The sequence below is a fragment of the Carcharodon carcharias genome, chromosome 22 (genome assembly GCF_017639515.1).
Source record: "Carcharodon carcharias isolate sCarCar2 chromosome 22, sCarCar2.pri, whole genome shotgun sequence".
Classification (NCBI taxonomy): domain Eukaryota; kingdom Metazoa; phylum Chordata; class Chondrichthyes; order Lamniformes; family Lamnidae; genus Carcharodon; species Carcharodon carcharias.
In genome coordinates, this window is record NC_054488.1 from 51,915,428 (window position 1) to 51,938,359 (window position 22,932).

The following is a 22,932-nucleotide window of genomic DNA, read 5'->3' on the forward strand; positions in this document are numbered from 1 at the left end:
CTTTCACAGGCATGGTCTTCACCAAAAATGGCAAAAAAAGAACATACATACAAGAAGGAATGAGTTTTACAGATGATGCACTCAATTAGGTTATTAATGTAATAACAAGAAAACTAGTCATGTTTTTGAATTAGTCCTTTAAGTTGAACTTATTGCAGGCCTGGATGGGGTCCGCTGTCATGGCTCCTTGAATGTGAATGGAGGTTGGAAGTCTCTGGGTTTGCAGACACAGTTACAACTGAGCTGCTGTTAAAAAAGAAAAATACTTTTGTTGCAGGTGAGAATAAATTAACCCCTCCCTCACTGCCTCAATTGACTAATAGTTAGGCAGAATTCTGCTGTCTTGCTGGAGGAATAGCTCCTCTTGTGTCCTGTTGATCTCCATACTAACCTGCCCCTGGCTAGTCCGTGGAATAATAAGATGTTTCATTTGATGTCAGTTTCCAATATGTCACCACATGATCAATACTTCTGTTGTCCACACAAATGATTCAAAGTTAGAAGTTATTGCTATACAATTTTTTATTCTTTTTATTCATTCAGGGAATGTGGGCTTTACTGGCTGGGCGAGCATTCATTGCCCATCCGTAGTTGCCCTTTAGAAAATGGTGGTCAGCTGCCTTCTTGAACTGCTGCAGTCCATGTAGTGTAGGTACACCCACAGTGCTGTAGGAAGAGAGTTCCAGGATTTTTACCCAGCGACAGTGAAGGAACGGCGATATATTACCAAGTCAGGATGCTGAGTGACTTGGAGGGGAACTTCCAGGTGGTGGTGTTCCCATATATCTGCTGCGCTTAATCTTCTAGATGGTAGTGGTCATGGTTTTGGTGAATTCCTGCAGTGCATCTTGTAGATGATACACATTGTTCCTACTGTGTGTCGGTGGTGGAGGGAGTGAATGTTTGTGAATGTGGTGCCAAACAAGCGGGCTGCTTTGTCCTGGGCGATGTCAAGCTTCTTGAGTGTTGTGGGAGCTGCACTCATCCAGGCAAGTGGGGAGTATTCCATTACACTCCTGACTTGAACCTTGTAGATGGTGGACAGGCTTTGGAGAATCAGGAGGTGAGATACCCGTCGCAGGATTCCTAGCCGCTAACCCGCTCTTGTAGCCACAGTATTTATTTGGCTAGTCCAGTTCAGTTTCTGGTCAATGGTAACCCCAAAGATATTGATAGTGGGGGATTCAGTGATGGTAATGCCACTAAACATCAAGGGGCGATAATTAGATTCTCTCTTGTTGGAGATGGTCATTGCCCGGCACTTGTGTGGCGCGCATGTTACTTGCCACTTGTCAGTCCAAGCCTGGATATTGTCCAGGTCTTGCTGCATTTGGACATGGACTGCTTCAGTATCTGAGGAGTCGCAAATGGTGCTGAACATTGTGCAATCATGAGCAAACATTCCCACTTCTGACCTTATGATGGAAGGAAGGTCATTGCTAAAGCAGCTGAAGATGGTTGGGCCAAGGACACTACCCTGAGGAACTCCTGCAATGATGTCCTGGAGCTGAGATGACTGACCTCCAACAACCAAAACCATCTTCCTTTGTGTTAGGTATGACTCCAACCAGTGGAGAGTTTTCCCCTGATTCCCATTGACTCCAGTTTTGCTAAGGCTCCTTGATGCCAACTCTGTCACATGCAGCCTTGATGTCAAGGGCAGTCACTCTCACCTCACCTCGGGAATTCAGTTCTTTTGTCCAAGTTTGAACCAAGGCTGTAATGAGGTCAGGAGCTGAACGGCCCTGGCGGAACCCAAACTGGGCGTCAGTGAGCAGATTATTGTTAAGCAAGTGCCGCTTGATAGCATTGTTGATGACCCCTTCCATTACTTTATTGATGATCGAGAGCAGACTGGTGGGGAGGTAATTGTCCGGGTTGGATTTCTCCTGCTTTTTGTGCACAGGACATAACTGGGCAAATTTCCACATAGCTGGGATTGTAGCAAATGCTTCAGCCTCATCTTTTGCACTGATGTGCTAGACTCCCCCATCACTGAGGATGGGGATATTTGTGGAACCTCCTTCTCCAGTGAGTTGTTTAATTGTCTACCACCATTCACGACTGGATGTGGTAGGACTGCAGATCTTAGGTCTGATCCGTTGGTTATGGGATCTCTTAGCTCTGTCTATCACTTGCTGCTTATCCTGTTCGGCACACAAGTAGTTCTGTGTTATAGCTTCACCAGGTTGATACCTCATTTTTAGGTATGCCTGGTGCTGCTCCTGGCGTGCCCTTCTGTGCCCTTCATTGAACCAGTGTTGATCACCTGGCTTGATGGTAATGATAGAGTGGGGATATGCCGGGCCATGAGATTACAGATTGTGTTCAAGTACAATTCTGCTGCTGCTTCTATACACAAGCCAGATGTGCTCACCTTCAGTGGTCATCTTTGCAGCAGCATATGATTCGTTTTTAAAATCAAAAATTAATTTCAAAGAATCCACATCGAGTAATGTCATATCTTAAAGTTAGGAATATGATATATCTTTACTGGGCATGACAAGATCTGTTTTAACCTCAGTTCAGGATTTCACAGCCAGTACACACTTGTTTCCAAACTTGTCAGCAGCTTGCCAGGTTCACTGAGTCAAGTGCACAATCTTTTGTGCCAGGTATGTCTCCAACCAGTTAAGATGTACCACCTTAATTCCCATTGATTTTAATTTTACTAGGGGTGCTTGATGCTACACTCAAGTCAAATTCTGCCTTGATGAAAAGGGCAGCCATTTTCACATCACCTCTGAAATTCTTCCCTTTTGACATATTTTGGACAAAATATGATGTCAGTCATATTTCATTTGGTAGCACTCTTGCCTCTGAATCACAAGGTTCTCCAGGGCTTGAGCACAAAAAAAATTTACTGAGGGAGCATTGCACTATCGGAGGCGCTGGCTTTTGGATCAGACCAAGTCTTTCTTCCTTTTTTTATGTTTGGGCCAAGGCTGTAATGAGGTCTCAAACTGAGTATTCCTGACAAAATTCAAACAGAGCATTGAAGAGCAGGTTATTCCTGAATAAGCGTTGCTTAATAGTACAGTTGATCACACCTTCTATCACTTTGCTGATTGAGAGCAAACTGATACGACGGTAATTGGCTGGATTGGATTTGTCCTGCTTTATGTGGACAAGGCATGCCTGGGCAATTTTCCACATTGTGTTGCAACTATACTGGAACAGCTTGGATAAGGGCATAGCTAGTTTTGGAGCACAAGTCTTCAGTACTATTGCCGGGATGTTGTTAAGATTCAGAGGCATCTAATGCCTTCATCTGTTTCTTAGGGCAGAATTTTGCATCCCACGGGTAGGTGTGTGCCAGAACTAATCGGTTACAAAATTGCGCAAGAAGACATCAGGCAAGCATCCTGACGTCATCCCACGCTCGCGCACTATTTCAGTCAGTGGGCATGTGCAAAAGTTGGAAGCACGCTCACTGATAATTAAGAGGGCAATTAAGCCCATTAACAAAGAAATTGACTCCAATTTTTCATGGTGCTTCCAAACACAGTTGGCAGATGGGCAAATCAGCCAGGCTGACTTTGCATTTTTCATGAAGCCTCATCCAAGGGCAGGATGAGGTTTCTATTATTAAATAAAATAAAAATAAAAATCTATGGACAGCATTTTTATCATCTGTATGTTAATGATTGTGATGCTTGGAAATTTTTTTCCTGGTTTTCAAAACATTATTTCATGGTTTTCAGATCTGCAGCTTCCTGAGGCAGCTCTCTGCCTTAAGGGAGCTTTTCCTCAGCGTTGCCCGCACTCGCAAAAACCATCATCACCCGCTCTCTTCCCACCCCCACCCCAGCAATGCTGAGCATTTCAGTGCGCATTTCATTGCAGGGCCGATCACAATCAGTGGTCCATTTCCTGACCACTCCCAGGCCCGCCAATCATGCCCATCTGCCGAGCTGAAATTCAAGCTTTAGTATCATGTAGGCCGGGATTATCCATCCCTGCTGGAGTTGGGCGTGTTCAGTGGCATGAGCAGACAATATGGCGTGATCGGTTTCATGACAGTGTGATACCTGGCAGGCTGCGTTTCCTGCCACCTCATTGTAATACATCTGCAGGTCATTATTAGGTCAGCCTGCCGGAATTGTTCCCCCCACTTGATTGTCCATCCACATCAGAAGGAAAGCACGCCAATGTGATTCACAACAGCATATAAAAGGTGTACACTTGGCGTGCTAATCTTTGAGGAGAATCCAGAGTGAGTACACAACAACAATGTGCAGCACTCATTAGGGTCACCTGTTGGACTTCAAGCTTGAGGCACATTGGGGGTGGGGGACAAAGGCTCGCATGCAGTTGAGGCAACTTGTTGGGGCGGGTTGGAGGGGGTGGGGGGGGGGGGAGAGTTGGGGGGGGGGGTGGGGCAGGATGGGGGTGGGGTGTGGCAAGGGCTGCCTTGCAGCTGAATACAGCACACAAGCCTTTGGGGTGGCAGGGAAGTGGCCATGCATTAGGGACACCTAATATAAAGTGATCATTCCTCTGCAACTGATACAGTTCAAGCACAGCCATTGATATGATTGGAGTTGGGCTTCTAGATAATCTGCCTACTCAAGCAACACAGAGGCATCAAAGTGCAACTAAGTGCACCAGAGCTTTTCACTCTCACCAGCACAGGCTACAGTCATGTGCACTGCAGAACAGTTGTACGACTGCACAAGTTGTACAATCTCCTTGCTAAAGCTGGCCATACAGCAATACAGCCCCTTGCAATATCATAATTCCGGTTTGGAACAGTCTCCCCACTGAGCCTGAGCTCAGCATGCAGCCCAATGAGCAAAGCTACAGCCAATCTGTCAGGTGGATTGGGGTGAAGGTTGGTGGGGTCTCGGGCAGCCGTACAGCACACTAATCTCTGGCCATCCAAGTGGTGGCCAGCACTCTCCGGGAAGCATTAAGGGGCCTTCGGACTTAATCAGGACTGGTTCTTAGTACACCCATGCTAACCCACGTGTCTCTCTCTTTCATCTTTGTCATGAAAATATAATAATTTTCATAATATTATTGTGATTTATTGTAAAGGTAGGTTAATAGTGGGGTTTGGATTAATTTATCTGTGTGGATGTGTGTATGGGGGTTTTAGTTGAATTAGAGACAGCTAATCTGGAGCTTTTGAGTTATCCAGAGGGAAGCTAAGTTTAAAATGCTAAATACATAAACATGGTTGAAGTTTTAGGTTGTGAGGTGTGAGGAACATTTGCATTTTTAGATAAACTAGAGTAGTTTGAATTTCAAAGAGCCGATGGGATGTTACCCCTAACCAAATGAAGCTAAGTGAAACAGCATGTTTAATTTTCGCAAAGGTTACTGATAATTTGAGTACTATGGAAGATTTATATTATGGAAAAAGTAAAGTTGCAAAAACATATTGGAACAATAGAATTTACATTAAAAAGGGAGAAACATGTATAGAGGAGATGAGGTTATGTGTAAGAAGGAAAGAATTCTAAGATCCAACAAGTGTGAAAGGCCTCCATCCTCTACGCTTCAAGTTGCTGTCTAGAGGAACCGAAGCTAAGAAAATTCTTATGAATGTGAATGTCATTGTCCAGGATATTGACTTTGGAATTCGCTGCCTCAGAAGGTGGTGGAGGCAGGGTCATTGAATATTTTTAAGGCAGAGGTAGATAGATTCTTGTTAGGCAAGGGAATCAAAAGTTATCAGGGTTAGATGGGAATGTGGAAATTGAAACACAAGAATATCAGCCATGATCTTAATGAATGGCAGTGCAGGCTCGAGCGGCCAAATGGTCTACTCTTGTTCCTATTTCTTATGTTCTTATGACATTGTGTCCTTTGCCTGAATCCATTGAAATGTACTTATTTTTACTGTTGCCTTAATGGAGGTGTAACTAGGAGCTAAATTAATTAGGAGATTTAGGAGTTATTATAGTAGTATTTTATAGACTTATGTATATGCTGAAAATTTTTTTTCTATTAATAAATGTTTAATTTAATTTTGTAAAAAAAAACTCTAAGACTCATGGGACTTATTACTACTAAATTCAAGGCCTGCATTTCGAAATAAAAATACAAATTGCAAAACAGTTGTGGCAGCTGTTTCAAGTTTCCCTCTGGGATTTGAGCAGCACGGCATTACCATCCACTGTGCCATAACAAAACTGGGAGCTTCTTGCAGGATATATTTGCAATTCCTTGATTGATTTGGAATTGGTGAATCTTAAGGTTGTGAGTACGAGAAGCACTTTGAATTCAGGAGTTGGTGTGAGGTTTTTTTTAAGGTGGTGAAACTGCAATATGGCTTTGGCAATTGCTAAAACTTGTCTGGAAGTTGAAGTTATGACTTTGGTTGGTTTCCAAAGCACAAATAAAGCTAAGTTAATGGAATTGGCAGATACATTACAATTAGGATTACCTGCAGGGGTAAGGGAATTGGACATAATTGAAGATATAGCACAGCATTTGAAATTGGAAGAAATACCCGAGAGCCAAATTCTCCAAGTGGTGGGTCATTGTTAGGGGCTCAAATTCAGTTGCAAATTAAAAATTTGCAACTAGAGGCAGAAGAAAAAGAAAATGAAAGAGAAAGGGTATTTCAAAGGGAACAGGCAAAAAGGCAGGAGAGAGAAAGAAAACAGGAAAGGGAGTTAGAAATGGCCAGGTTAGAATTGGAGGAAAGAGAAAAAGAAAGATAGAGAGAGAATTCCAGCTTAAAATGCTGGCAGTTAAAAAAGAGATGCCGGGAGGTGTGGAAGGATTTATTTCCAGATCAGAACCCAGCGGGGAGATATTTAAATTTGTACCAGCTCTTCCAAAGTTTGAAGAAAGGGATCCTGAAGCATTCTTTATTTCATTTGAGAAGATAGCTAACAGATGAAATGGCCACAGGAAAACTGGACGCTATTGTTACAATCTAGATTGGTGGGTAGAGCATATGAAGTTTATGCTTCACTGTCAGAAGAAATGTCAGTGAACTATGATGTGGTAAAAAAGACTATTTTGAACGAATATGAGTTGGTTCCTGAAGCATACAGGTATAAATTTAGGAAATGAGAAAACAGCCTGGACAAAGTTATATTGAGTTTGAGAGAGTAAAACAAAGTAATTTTGACCAGTGGATACGAGAATTGAAGATAGAAATGACATATGCAGCTATTAGAGAAGTAATTCTTTTGGAAGAATTTAAAGATTCAATTCCTTCGACTGTAAGAACTCATGTGGAGGAACAAAGGCTTGAATAGTAAGACAAGCAGCAGAGATAGCTGATGCTTACGAGTTATTTCACAGAGCTAAACCTTTTTTTCATCACCCTTTCATCACAGGAGGATAGAAAGTGGGAAGGTAAAAAGAAGATGGGTAGTCAGGGAAGAGAAGGAGTAGGTGGAAATTCCCAGGAAGTTTTTTTCTCAGAATGAAAAGGAAGGTATTGAGGGTAGAAGTGACACACGAAAATTGAGGTGTTTTCATTGTAATAAAGTTGGACACACAAAGTCAGTGTGTTGGAAATTACATGGCAAATCTGTTGGGATTATTGGTGTGCACAAAAGCTCTGGAAGTAAAAGTACTGTGGGTTCTGAGGTTCAGGCACAGGAAAGACCAGTGGTTTGTGTACAGGTAAAACAGGAAGAATCAGTGATAGGTAAAGAAGTGGGAATGTGTTCACAGTTTACCCAAAGGAGTTCTGAGGAGCAGGTTGCAGTAATGTTTAAAGATTTTGTATGTGAAGGGAAAGTCTTTCCATGTGTATAGGGTGGTAAAGGTAAGGATGTTAAAATGTTAAGAGACTCAAGGCCTCGTCAATCCTCAATGTTGTGGGATAGTGACATTTGTTGTTCAGAGGGATTATTGCAGGAACAGGTGCTAATAAGTGGGGTTCATGATGCTAAACCTATTCCATTGTGGAAGGTAAATTTAAAGAGTAAGTAGAAAACAGGTGAGTTGATTTTTGGAGTAGTGGAAAAATTGCCCATTGCAGGGGTTCAATTTGTTTTAGATAATGATACAACTGGGTCACAGATGTGGGTGATGCCTTTGGTAGTTGAGCAGCCTGTAGAAGTGTTTTCCACAGAAACATTGCAGAGAGAGCATCCTGTATTGTTTCCAGATTGTGTGATAACAAGATCACAGGCTCACAGGTTGAAACAGGAAGAACAGTAAGTTAAAAGGCAGGGAGAAGGTGTGGAAGTTCAATTAGCTGACACTGTTTTTGATAAGATTGTTCAGGAAGAAAGAATGGGGAATAAAGCAGCTGAGGTATTTAGCTTAAGGCAGTTGTAAGAGTTACAGAAAAAGGATATGCAAATAAGACAGTTATATCAAACAGTTTACTCAGAATGTATTCCAGAATGTTATTATCTTAAGGGTAATGTTTTAATGAGAAAATGGTGGCCTCATCTTGTTTCAGCAAATTAAAGCTGGAGGGAAGTGCATCAGATTGATATACCATTTGGATATAGAAATGAGATTCTGAGAATTGCTCATGAAATTCCAATGTGGTGGGGGGCAGCATTTAGGAATTAGAAAGACACAGGTGAAAATACAAAACATTTTTATTGGCCTGGATTGCATAGAGATATAATCAAATTCTGTAGAATGTCACACATGTCAGGTGATAGGAAAACCACAGGCAGTGATTAAGCCGGCAACTTTAATTCCAATTCCAGCATTTGAAGAACCTTTTACTAGGATCATGATTGATTGCATAGGACCCCTCCCTGTGCCACAAGAAGATGAATGATCTCCTCTGTTCTGCCAGGTAATTCACTCTTCTCATCACTCTCAACTCACACACTCACAAACCCATCACACATCCACAGGGCCCTCACTCATAGCCAGTTCAAGGGACATCACCATTCACTCTCTCACACACACCTTCATTGCCTTCATCCCGTCCATGGGACCACTCACCACCCACACATGCCAGGCATCTGGCCTGGCAGGCATCTTGCTTACATTCTCTCCATTTCTATTCATGCAGGACAAGCTGGCACACAACAAGAGGGAGGGGTCACAGTTTGGTGGAGGAATGCCTGAAATCAAGGTCCTTATAGACTTTGAAAACAGCCAACCAGCTGGCCGGCGAGGACCAGGACTGTTCCTGTGCTGACGCTGAGGTCGGCGTGCTCTACCAAGTGAGGATCCAGCAGTGCAACATCCATCAGACAACCATACTGAGTGATATGTCCTGTTTCACAGGCCACTGTCATGCGCTAATTTTCTTTCCTTGTTTTTGCAAGCACACCTGGGAAACTGCCAATACAGTGCCATGACCCAGGGCCTATAATCAAACCCCAAGGGAAGCACAGAAGAGGAATCCGCTGAAAGCCTCCCTGAAGACCCATTACAGCACTCACCCACACCCTCCACCAGCGCCGAGACACACACCTCATTGGGACCTAGCTTTAGAGTAGCCTTGGGATCATAATCTGGTGAGCACATCGCACTTTCTGATCCACAGCAGGCAGCGACAGGGACTTCCCAGGTGTCCGGCACTTGGAAGACTGCTGGATACCAGAAATTTGCTGAGTCCGAGTCAGATGACGAGCCTCTGGACTCGGTCATGTCACAGGTGCTGGAACTGCAAAGGCAAGCTTGGGAACATTAGGAAGAGATCTCCACTGCACTCCTCAGATTGCAAGGCATGATGGAGGAGTCCGCGTGCCTTCAGGTTGTGGTGATAGTGCCAGCATGCCAACACACCGAGGTCAATACTGGTAGGATGGTGGCCGTCATGGAGACCTTGGCCCAGGACGTCGCTCTTGCACTGCTGCGCAGGTTGAACTCCATCACTGATATCATAGTTGGCCACCAACAGTGTGTATGCGAGAGGAGTGTGCAGCAGCCTGATCTCACTCCAGCTACCTCTTCTCCTCAAGGGGTCAGCCAGGGGCCCCTTGGGCACCCATAGGGAGGAGGATCAGCAGGTGTACCCCCTCAGGACCATCCATCCAGGTGACTCTTAGAGTTTCTGACCCATCCAAAATCCCCTTTTCCTGTGACCTCAGCAGCTCGAGCTCCACAGGTCGAGGAGGTTGCCACCACCATACAGCAGGACCCTGAAAGCAAGTGGGGCCCTGCTGGTTTCAGCCCCCCAGAGGATGTCCACCAATGTCATCACAGGCAGGGCATAACAGCAGGCTGCCTCCACCTCAGCTGTGGATGTCCGGAGGGGTGCCATGACACAGCAGCAGGGTTAGGAAAGTTAATAATATGTAACTCTTTTGAGTACAAACATGTTTCCATCTGATTCAGATGAAGTTACATTGTTTCATATTTTGCCATTGTGAGATTTGAACTCTTGATCTTGGGGTTACAAACCCAGTACCATAACCACTTGGTTATTTAGGCCAGTTGCACAACCTGGGCACGGATGTTAATAACGTTCATAACGTTCACTATTGTAAATAAACTCCCAAGAATGTCTCCCTGCCCATGGCTCCTTGTTCTGATGAGCAGTGTTCGGTCGCTCGGATGTGAAGCCTTTCTGCACAAGATAAAGGCTGGTGTCTCAGTCCAGGGTCTCTTCCTTGTGCTCTGTGCAGCCTTCAGACCAAAATGATGGTCTGGCCTCACAGTTCCTGGACATATTAGTGAGGCCTGCACCTCAACGGTGCTAGTCATTGCTGACAGAATGTCTTGAGCAGGCGTCACAGAGTTCCGTCATTCTCTCTGTGTGCTCTCAGCACCTTTAAGGTGGGGCTGGACCCAATGTCTTCAACATCTGTGACCAGTGACGCTGTGCTCCTGAAGAGGTCAGGTGCTGAAAGTAGACAAAGGATCAAATGCTTTTAAAGTTTCATGCCTGCGTCTCTATGATATGACCCTGATCACAGAGCAAAGCGAACTGCCCTCGGCCAGACAAGAATCAGACATTCCAAAGGCTATGTGAGGATCTATGGAGTGTCCTCACTGTTATCATCGTCCTCCTGCAATCAGGACTATTAGGACCTCCACTGCATCTCCATGACAGTAGTATTATCACAGAGGGTACGTGTGCTGCCATTAGCCAGACTGGAGTCAAACGTTCATAGATGCAATGTGAGGATGTATGGTTTCTCCTCACTCATCCTCCACAAATCTCCTGAGCATGCCTGCCTCATCTGTCCAGTGCAAGGGCCTCATCGCCATCATCGCCCCCTTCGAGGGCCTCATCATCATCAATGTCCTCCTCATCAGAAGATACCTCCAGCTCCTGCATCTTCTCCTCAGCCAGGTCCTCTCTCTGTTGCAGTGCCAGGTTGTAAAGGGTGCAGCAAGTGACAACAATGCGTGACATCCTCTGTGGACTATATTGCAGGGCTCCACCAGACCTTTATAGAATCCTGGTGGTTTGCTCCACCACGTTGCAAGTTGCAGCATGAGCCTCATTACACCTTCACTCTGCTGCAGTGTGAGGCTGCTGCACGGATGTCATCAGCCACATCCTCTGCAGGTAGCTCTTGTCCCCTAGGAGCTGACCCTGCAACCTTTTTGGACCCTGGAAGACGTTAGGGACCTGTGACTGACTGAGAATGTAGGAGTCATGCACAGTCCCTGGAAGCTATGCACAAACCTGCAGGATATATTTGTGATGGTCACACACCAGCTGCACATTCAGCGAATGGAAGCCCTTGTGTTTGACATAGTTGACACCTTGTTGCGATGGAGATCTGAGCACCACCTGAGTGCAGTCAATCGTACCCTGCACATGTGGGTAATCCGATATCTGGACAAATCCAATCGCTCTTGCATCCTGGCTCTCTTGGTCCCGGGCGAAATGCACAAAGTTGAGTGCCCTCACGAAGATGGCATCCGTGACTTCATGGATGCATTTGTGGGTGGAGTCTTGTGATATCCCACAGAGGTCACCTGTGGAGCCCTGAAAGGAGCAGCTGGTGTAAAAATTGAGTACCACAGTTACTTTCACAGCCACTGGCAGTGGATGCCCTCCATGACCCCAAGGCACCAAATCCTGCAGCAGGTTGCAGATTTAATCAACCAGTTCCCTAGATATGCGCAGTCTTCAGCGACACCGGCTCTTGGTCATCTGCAGGAATGAAAGGCGGCACCTATAGACCTGGGTCTATCTAGGTGCCGACCACCAGCAGCTCTTCTGTGGCTCTTCAGCAGCGTGTGTGGAGCCCCAGCCAACCCTTCTTCCTGAGGGTGCTGCTGCTCCCTCTGTGTAGCCAGGTGCCTCCACCGCTCTCTTCTCCATCACTTCCAATATCTGTATGCCATGAAGCATACAGCTAGTTCACCAGGCTCCATGCTCCTGATGTATTCCTCCTGCAGGATGAAAGAGAGAAACACGTGGGTTAGCTTGAGTATACTAAGAACCTCTCTTGGTTAAGTCTGAAGGCCCCTTAACACATCCCAGAGAGTGCTGACCACCACTTGGATGGCCAGAGTTTAGCGCACTGCATGGCTGCCTGACACCCCATCCACCTCCGCCCGACTCCACCTGACCAATTGGCTGCAAGCCTTGCGCATTGGACTGCATGCTGTGCTCTCAGCTCAAGTGCAAGCATTCTCCTAATCCACACTGCAAGGCTGCACTATTAGTTTGAACCATGGGGGAGACTGGTCCAAACCAGGATGCTGACATTGCAATGGGCTGTGAGCGCCGCCACCAGTGACTGCTGCATGGCCAGCTTTGGCAAGGAGATTGTACAACATGCCCAGTCGTCCAATTGTTCTGCAGTCCACTAAAACGCTCATTAGTTTGCACTCTGCGCCTAAGGGGTGAACAGCTCTGGAGCACCTGGTGTAATTTGCATGCCTCTGCATTGCTTGAGTGGGCAGATAAGCTAGAGGCTCAACTCCACACAAGTCTATGTGACTGCATATGAACAGTCTCAGCTGCAGAGGAATGGTCACTTTATATAATGCTTCCCTAATGCGTGGCTGCTTCCTTCCCCCCAACCTGCATGTGCTTGTGCACTACCTTCAACCGCAGTGCAGCCCTTGCCCCCACCTCCAAGTTGCCTCAACCACAGAGCAGCCCTTGCCCGCATACCTCCAATGCGCTTCAACCTTGAAGTCCAACAGGCGACCCGTTGCGCAACGTTACCATGTAATCACCTCCAAGTTCTTCTCAAAGTGCAGCCCGCCAAGTGCACGCCTTATATATGCTGTTATGCAACATGTCGGCAAGCAATCACGCCAAAGGGGATGGATGATCCATCATGGGGGGTGATTACGGCTGGCTGGCCTTATAACGATATGCAGATGCATTATAATGGGGTTCCTGATGTCCAATGGTGGGAAATGCAGCCCAGCATCGACGGGCTGAGCGGACAATCGCAAACTGGTTTCACGACATTGTGAAACCGATTTTTGGCCTTCTCGCCATATTGTCCGCTCATGGCACCGAGCACACCCGATGCCAGTGGGCACGGACGATTCCGCCCCTGATTTGCCTCACTAACTGACATTGAGAATTGATGGGATAGCTACAATTTAATGTCAGAAAAGAGAAATCATCTAGACATAAAACAATTATCCAGAAATGTTATAAAATTCAGAGTATTTCATATTACCCCCTCAGCTTCAAGTCTTAATGTTAACCAAAACTTTGCAAATTTTTTGTTACTGTTAATGCAAGTTCCAATCAGATTTTAAGATATTTACAGCATTACTTTTTGGGTAATTATTTTAGGTGCCAATCCCAATAACTGAAAACTTAGATCCGCTTTCCCTTCTGACTGATGATGTTGACATTGCTGGCTGGAATAATCAGGGATTGCCTAGTGACCGAACCTCGTCTGAAAATGCTACAATCCTCTGTAACACAGAGCGTTGGCCTTTAATTATTGATGCACAGCTGCAGGGACTTAAATGGATTAAAAGGAAGTTTGGAGATGATTTGAAAACAATAAGACTTGGACAAAGAGGGTATGTATATTTGCTCCAAATTGAAAGACCTCTTAAAATATTACAATTGCTCAATATTTAACATGGTTAATTTGCATACATTAGCAAAGTTCTGCCTAACTCTTTTTCTTCTTAAGATAGTTTTAGATGAAGAAAGACCTTGAGCACATTTGACTTCATTCACTCAGAACATAAACATTCCCATCTTCCTATTACAGCATTTTTCTGTTTCTTGAGTCACCCAGTGTTAGGTACTCAGTCCTTTTGCTGGCAATCTTTTACAGCTTATATCATGATCCCTATAAGGAAATGCTTCTGTCCTGAATTTTTCATTCACAGCCCCAAACCTGTACACCCCTGGCATGCATAAAAGTATTGTTTTGGATTTACTTTCTCTATCACATTAGCTATCATATACCATATCCTCTGTTTCTATTGTTCCAGACAATATGTCATAAAGTATCTTTTGAAATGGCTTTTGTCAAGTCAGAAGGGCCTTAGCTCATCAGTTGATTGCTCATAGCTCTGCCCTCTGACACCAGAGTACAACTTTATTAGGTGGTCTATTCAAAGGCTGGTCCTCATTAAAATGCTACTAGTGAGCTGCATGCCCTGAACAGATGTCAGACTGCAGCTCACCACATCTAGGCTGATGCTATATGAGGTGGTCTGCAAACTGATCCACCTAGCAAAATGTACCTCCAGGAGGAAGGCACCAATCAAGGTGAGGAGGCAACCTTGAGTGGCAGTGGCTCACATTATTCTTGTACAGCCCAGAAGAGAAGTCCTGCTGCTTCTAGCTGCAAACTATTTTAGACTTAACATTTTGGTACCTCTTTCTCTTGATCTCCATGTTTAACTGAATGAAGCATTCATGTTGCACCATTTGTTGAGTAGGCACTGAAAAGTTGCATTGGGCTTCTTTTTGTGGCCCAGGACTCCAGTTTGCAGAGATTACTGAAGATCCCATAATTCAGGTGGCACATTGGCTGCCCAGTAGAAGTGCCAAGTCAAAATAGTGCTGGAGCAGGAGGAGACCTGTTGACCACATTGAATTTAACTCCACCAGCACACTGATTCTGTCAGGCTGAGAGGTTTAAAATTGCCCCTCAAAGCTCAGCTAAATTATTTTCCTTAAGCACTATTCTGAAGGCCATTGATGCATATATGACTGAGTTTTGTACACTTTTTTTGCTGTTAAATTATGTATTAAGGGAAATAATCCATCCAAATTCATATGCTTCATCAAAGAATATATTTTCTTCATGTAAAAGCAGAAAATGCTGGAAGATACTCAGGAGGTCTGTGAGCATCCGTGGAGAGAGAAGCAGAGTATGGATGATGTAACCTTCCACACTAATGTTTCCAATATGCCTTCCTTTGTTCTTAACCAAGGATTCCCCTTGCCCCCGCTCCCCTGCACAACTGTGTGACAGGACCCTCCACTGTGTCTGTCCTAATTCACATACTTCTGCTCTCACCCCCTTCCCCTCCCTCCCAGAGTAACGATTGGGTTTCCCTATCCTAGCCTTCCAATCCCTCAACCTCCAGATGCATTGGATCATTCCCCCAACATTTCTCCCACCTCTACCATGATGCCACCACCAAACACATCTTCCTCCCCCTTTCCTTTCATCATTCCAAAGGAACTGTTTTTCTCTGCAATGCAGGCTGGGCCTGTATTCACTGGAGTTTGGTAGATTGAGGGGTGATCTTATATTATATAAGATCCTAAGGGACTTGACAGAATGGATGTTGAAAGATGTTTCCACTTGTGAGAGAGACTAGAACTGGTGGAACATTTTTTTGAAAAAGGGTCTCCCATTTAGGACAGAGATGAGAAGAATTTTTTTCTCTCAGAGGGTCATGAATTTTTGGAATTCTCTTCCTCACAGAGTGCAGTGGAGGCAGGGTCATTGGATGTTTTTAAGGCAGAGGTAGTTAAATTATTGACTAACAAGGAAGTCAAAGGTTATTGGGGGGGTAGGCAGAATGTGGAGTTGAGGCCACAGTCAGATCAGCCATGATCTTATTGAATGGGGGAGCAGGCTCAAGGGGTCAAAAGGCCTACTCATTCTCCTAATTTGTATGTTCAGATGTACATTTGTCCACTCTTCAGTCACGCCCGGCACCCTTTCCCTTTCCTATGATACCTTTTCACAGAAACACAGGAGGTGTAGCACCTGCCCTTTTACTTCCCCCTTCTCTTCGTCCAATGCCCTAAGCACTCCTTATAGGTGAAACAGCGATTTACTTGTACTTCTTTCAATTTAGTATATCGTATTTATTGCTCATGATGTGGTATCCTCTTCATATTCTCTTGTTTGTCTCTTATTTCCTTTATTTTGCTTTTGGATGACAGCTATTCAGTATCCTGCCATTCACATTTCCTTTTGCCATTTTTTTAAACTTCCATTATCACTTCCTTTAGTCTTGCACCATGAAGCCTTTGTTATTTGATCTGTTCTGCCCTTCAGTTTCTCTCCACAGACCTTCCCTTTCATTATCCTTGCCACCGTTCCCTAACACTCACCCAAAATGTATTACATTTCTCACTTTTCCCAGTACAGATGAAAGGTCACAGATCTGAAACAATAACTCTGTTTGTCTCTCCACAGATAATCCGAGACCTGCTTAGTATTTCTGGCATTTTCCATTTTTATTTCAGATTTCCAATATATGTAGTATCTTGTTTTAATTTCTTGATGAACTTTAAGGGCTCAAAATGAGCAAATCTCTCACGATGAATGACAGTCAATGTCACTTTGAAGACTAGGGATGATTTTTGAGGTGCTCGGGATCATCATGAAGTCACTGAATGTTGAAGAGGTCCCACAAGATTGGATACAAGCTAATATGTACTCATATTCAAAAAATGAGGAAAGACTAATTTGGATAACTGCAGACCAAACAGTCTTACATCAAAGCTCGTAAAATTATTGAATGCATCATCAGGAGCAAACTTTATGATATCAGCATGAAACAATTATCATAAATTACAACCAAGAAGGGCTTTAAAAAGGAACAATCTATCTTATCAATTTCCTTGATTTTTTTAAAGTAATTTCATCCCAAACAAGCAGTGAAAAACCATATGATATGCCATGGCCCCTAATTTCCTGGATGTCAGTTACAGCATTGTTTTGTTGTTGCATCAGAAAGTTACATTGTTTATCAGCAGAGGGAGTTACAAACAAGATTATTTAAATACATGTGTTCCAATTCTGGCATAATTTGGGTGTAGAAACTGTATTTTTGATATAATCCAAAAAAGTTGCATTCATAATATGATCTATAGTATATTAAGAGTGTTAAGAATGTTCATTATTAATTATTATTAAATACTATTAACTATTAATTGCTATTAATTTGGGTATCACCATTCTGTGATAGATGCCTATAGCTTCACATTTCTACCACTGTATGGTGCTTCGTCAAACAGGTTTGAGTATCAACCTGCAAATCTTTCCAACATATGCCAATGACAGGCATAAGAGCAGGAGAGATTCCTGGTCAGCCATGTGATGGAAAGAATGCTAAAGCCTCTACCTCAATATCCCTAGCTCCAGACTACAACATGCATGTAAACGTGCATGTTGCCACAGCAACTTGGACTCCCTGAGTGAACTGTAACACACCATATGTATTTGCAAATTTCAGAGGGTACAGATCTCCAGACTTATGCCGATAGCGCCACTAATGAACTCTGAGTGAAACTCATTTTGTTCTTACTTTCTGGAGGCAAAACTAGAGGAGATTCACTAACATGTTGAATTTCTACATTTGAAATAGGATGGATCCCATATCTATCAATGCCGAAATTGGAGATTTGATGGATAAACCAACATGGGTTGAATGATCTACTTCATTTGTAATTTCCTTCTGACCTATAGGCTGTACTTAGGCATTATTTTCCCAATTAATTAATCTTATCCCATGGGGTAATAGTCCATCAAATCTTGCTCAGTTTCTGAGGCTGATATTCCTATAGTTTTACTTTTCTACAAACTATAAACTGTACTAAGAATTGTTGGCCTAGAAGTTTGATCATGCTACGGCAGCATTACAGGCATAGTACAGGCCCCTAAGAGTCCAAATGGCCAACAGCAAGCATCCACAGAAGCACTCTGACCACCATTTTGGTAAAGGCTCTGACAATTATTTTGGCAAAGGCTCTTCCATAGGCATCCATGGCATAGCCCTGAAACATTTGCAGATAGGGGGCCTGTTTATTGCATGTTATGCAAAATTAAATTGTGTAAGACCACGAAATGCAGCATACATGCTGAGGTTAGTATGCTCAGGCATTTGGCAACTAAATCAGTGGTCTATAAATAGACTGTTGAGGCCACTACTGGCAAAAGTAAGGTTTTTTTTTTTGTACTTATCTTATTGTGAAGTGAGAAGAACAGGAATGGTTCTTCCCGGATCTACATTTAATTCTATCAGTAACCGTTCATACTGCCCTTGGTTTGCCACCTTCCCATCGGATTCTCCTCAGAACAGTGGACACCTATTGACTATGGTGTCTCCCAGAACTGATGAATTGCCACTGGAGCCAGAATTGGTACTGACAGCTTACTGGCAATATACAAATTCCCTTGGTCCTGCATTGGCCTCCTTAGGTGCATGTAAGGTATGCTGTAACCAACTGTATCCAAATTCTAGTATGATCTAATATCTAAGCCATTATTAATTTTAAAACTACTTTTCAACGCTACACAAGAATTTAATATTTTATCCTTACTTATTGGGCATACAGTTACCTTGATAGCATTGAAAACGCTGTATCCAATGGAGACACTTTATTACTTGAAAATATTAGTGAGACAGTGGAGCCGGTCCTGGATGCTCTCTTGGGAAGAAACACCATCAAAAAGGGAAAGTAAGATTAGCTGTCATATGTTCTTTTGATTATGTTATCAGTTTGTGGACACCAGGGCATGTTTAGCATTTTTGACTTGCTTTGAGTGGAAAGAATTGCCTGGCATGCTCTGCTAATTCAGTTACCTCAACATTAAAGAATGTTGAATTTATATTTAATTTATAACTGTAAAATTTAATCATTTCAAATCTGACTGTTGTTCTTTGGTCAACATTGAGATATATAGCGCATGAAGTTGTCAATTTCTTATTGGCTTTCTGATGTTAAGAATTATAATGATAGATGCTCAACAGTATCTGATGCACTTCATTATGTGCAACAGTTAGATCAGGAACACCAGCATAGCCCAGTACGATGGCTGTGTATCATCTCCTGCAACCCCTTTATGTATCATTCACTGGTCAGTACCATTCCATACACTGCAAACAATTTAATATACGAATGCCAGAACATTTTAGCATTTAGCAATCTTGGGGTTATAATTCCCATAAACCACTGAGACACTGCCTGTACTCCTGCGCATGCGTCCTTTTATTTTGCCAGCTATTTTATTTCACAGAATCTGTATGCACAGAATAACAGTTATGATTAGCCACATTTAGTTCAATCAGTAAACCTGGCAACATTCTTGTAAACCTCCTCTGCACTCTCTCCAGAGCTATTACGTCCTTCCTGTTATGTGCTGACCAGAACTGCACACAATACTCCAGTTGTGGCCTCACCAGTGTTTTATACAATTCCAACATTATATCCTTACTTTTATATTCTATACCTCTGCCAGTGAAGGAGAGCATTCCATATGCCTTCTTTACAACCTTGTCTACTTGAACTGCTGCCTTCAGGGACCTGTGTACTTGTATGCCAAGATCTCTCACATCATCTACCCCTCTTAGTATATTCCCATTTATTTTGTAATCCCTAATTGATGATTTAAAAATGGTGAGTGCATTTCCGATTTATGCACCCCCTTGCCTTGCATAACATTTAAGACTAGCATGATGACATTGTGTTGCTGACCTGACGTCATCACATCGCATTTCACGTTCACACGGGTGTGGGGGATTGGGGGGGTGGGGGGGGGGGGGGGGATTTGTGGCCCGCCTAATTTTCAGCCATAAAATCCAGCTCCAAGTTTCTTGAGCTGTTTCATGAGCTACCTCCAACAGAGCAGACCTCCGCTCATTTAACTGGTACAATTGGACAGTGTATGCATAGTGCATGCTATACTCATTTGTCACCTGAAATTTGCAATTAGGGTCTTGCAACTTGCTTTCTTACCTAACTTTGTATTGTCAGCAAATTTAGCTACAATATCTTCAGTTCCTTCATCCAACTTATTGATATAGATTGTAAATATTTGAGGCCCCAGCATTGATCCTTGTGGCACCCAACCTGGTTACAGTTTGCCAAACTGAAATCTATTTACCTGGATCGATGTTCATGGATGATAAGGTGCTAGCTGGCACGTCTAAGATACAAAGGCAAGAGTCTCTTGATTATTGAGGGTAATGGAGGGAAGCTCAATAATACCTGAGGGAGGGTGTGCAGACATGGTTTTCATTACTTCGGTCAATGTGGAATGTCCCTATGCACATGATTAATGAACAATAGAATCTCTCATCTGTGTTTGTCCAGGATAGGCTTCACCATGGTGGGGTGAAGGGAGGCCAAGGGTAGAATGATGCGAAGTGCAGGGTTTCCCTTTGGCTGAAATGATCAGGGATGGAGGGAAAGCTTCAAAGAATATGCTGACCAGATGGATCATTGCAATTTGTTCATAGATCTTCTCAGGCCTTTCATGATGATGGTAAAAAACAACACTGCCCTTCTACTGGCTATTGTCCAGCTGAGGAGGAACCGGCACAGGCTGTTCCAGGACCAAGAGCAACAACAGCCAGAGCAGCAAGAGGCAGTGGTGGCAGGGCCTCAAGAAGCATAGGATGCTAGCAACCAGAGGCCAGTGCGACTACGAGCACTGGTCTGACCTGCAGATGTGTGGGAGGAAATGGCAGAGGTGCCTTAGGATGAATATGGTTAATCACATATGCCAGCTCCTCAATGAAGCCCTGCGTTCACAATGACTGGGAGGTAATCCCATTCCAGTGGCATTAAAGGTAACCATGGCCCTAAACCTCTTTGCCAGTGGCTCCTTACAGGGCTCTACTGGGGACCTGTGCAGGATATTCCAATCTGCCATGCTCAAGTGCATCCAGAAGGTGACAGATGTCCTCTTCAAAAGAGCATGTGGTTTTGCGAAATTCCATTTGGATCTCGAGAGCCAGGTGGCCAGAGCATTACGTTTTGCTGCAATTGCAGGATTCCCACAAGTGCAAGGGGCTATTGACCGCACACACATGGTGCTGAGAGCTCCTGGGAGCAGCCAGCTGCATTCATCAACAGGAAAGATTTTCACTCGCTGAATGTTAAGCTGACATGTGATCATACCAAACAAATCCTTATTGTTTGTAAATCCTACCCAGGGAACTTTCACATTCTCAACCAGTCGCGAGTGCCACAAGTTTTTCTTCCAAATTGTCAATTGCAGGGCTGGCACATTGGAAACAAGGGATGCCCCCAGAAGACAAGGCTGATGACACCAGTCAGAGCCTGAGAAGTGCTGCCAAAAAGAGGTCTAATGCCACACATGCCTCAACATGGACCACCACTGAGCAGACGAAAGGCCTGTTGAAAATGAGGCTCTGCTATTTGGACTGCTCAGACAGGGCACTTCAGTATTCTCCACAGAGTGTGTCCAAGAGCATTGAGATATGCTGCACCTTGCACAACTTCACTCACCAGAGGGGAGATTTATTCGCAGAGGGAGAGATAGAGGACCAAGATGTCTCCTCCAGTGATGAGGAAGGGGAAGGAGATAGTGATGATGAGGGCCAGGATGTTGTGGATGCACAGGCAGAAGGCATGGCAATGGTGTGACGTAGCAGACAGCCCCGTGACAATCTAATCACTGACTGATTGCAGGCTAAGTGAACTATGGATACATTTCTTTTACACTGTTGTTTTTAATCGTCTGCTGGCTGGGAGGCTGGGGCTCCATATTTGGGGTGGACATTAGATAAAAACAAAAAAACTGCCGATGCTGGAAATCCAAAACAAAAACAGAATTACCTGGAAAAACTCAGCAGGTCTGGCAGCATCGGCGGAGAAGAAAAGAGTTGACGTTTCGAGTCCTCATGACTCTTTGACAGAACTTGAGTTCGAGTCCAAGAAAGAGTTGAAATATAAGCTGGTTTAAGGTGTGTGTGTGGGGGGCTGAGAGATAAAGAGAGAGAGAGGTGGGGGGGGGTGTGTTTGTAGGGACAAACAAGCAGTGATAGAAGCAGATCATCAAAAGATGTCAACGACAATAGTACAATAGAACACATAGGTGTTAAAGTTAAAGTTGGTGATATTATCTAAACGAATGTGCTAATTAAGAATGGATGGTAGGGCACTCAAGGTATAGCTCTATTGGGGTTTTTTTTTATATAATGGAAATAGGTGGGAAAAGGAAAATCTTTATAATTTATTGGAAAAAAAAGGAAGGGGGAAACAGAAAGGGGGTGGGGATGGGGGAGGGAGCTCACGACCTAAAGTTGTTGAATTCAATATTCAGTCCGGAAGGCTGTAAAGTCCCTAGTCGGAAGATGAGGTGTTGTTCTTCCAGTTTACGTTGGGCTTCACTGGAACAATGCAGCAAGCCAAGGACAGCCATGTGGGCAAGAGAGCAGGGTGGAGTGTTAAAATGGCAAGCGACAGGGAGGTTTGGGTCATTCTTGCGGACAGACCGCAGATGTTCTGCAAAGCGGTCGCCCAGTTTACGTTTGGTCTCTCCAATGTAGAGGAGACCACATTGGGAGCAACGAATGCAGTAGACTAAGTTGGGGGAAATGCAAGTGAAATGCTGCTTCACTTGAAAGGAGTGTTTGGGTCCTTGGACGGTGAGGAGAGAGGAAGTGAAGGGGCAGGTGTTGCATCTTTTGCGTGGGCATGGGGTGGTGCCATAGGAGGGGGTTGAGGAGTAGGGGGTGATGGAGGAGTGGACCAGGGTGTCCCGGAGGGAGCGATCCCTACGGAATGCCAGAGGATGTAGGAACATAGGAAAGAACAGCATGAGTGGACCATTTGGCACCTCGTGCCTGCTCTTCCATTCACCTAGAACAGAGCAGATCTTCTAACATCATCGATTTCCCTCACTATCCCAATATCCCCTGACA

The 22,932-nt window shown here is 44.1% G+C and overlaps 1 protein-coding gene across 1 annotated transcript in view; it reads left to right on the forward strand.

The window, feature by feature from the left end:
- Positions 1 to 22,932, forward strand: part of LOC121293673 (dynein heavy chain 17, axonemal-like) — a 729,083-nt gene that overhangs the window by 603,224 nt on the left and 102,927 nt on the right. The window contains exons 63-64 of the mRNA XM_041216840.1: positions 13,619 to 13,854; positions 18,596 to 18,718. Of these exons, the coding sequence (XP_041072774.1) occupies positions 13,619 to 13,854; positions 18,596 to 18,718 (359 nt within the window). The remainder of the gene's footprint in view (positions 1 to 13,618; positions 13,855 to 18,595; positions 18,719 to 22,932) is intronic.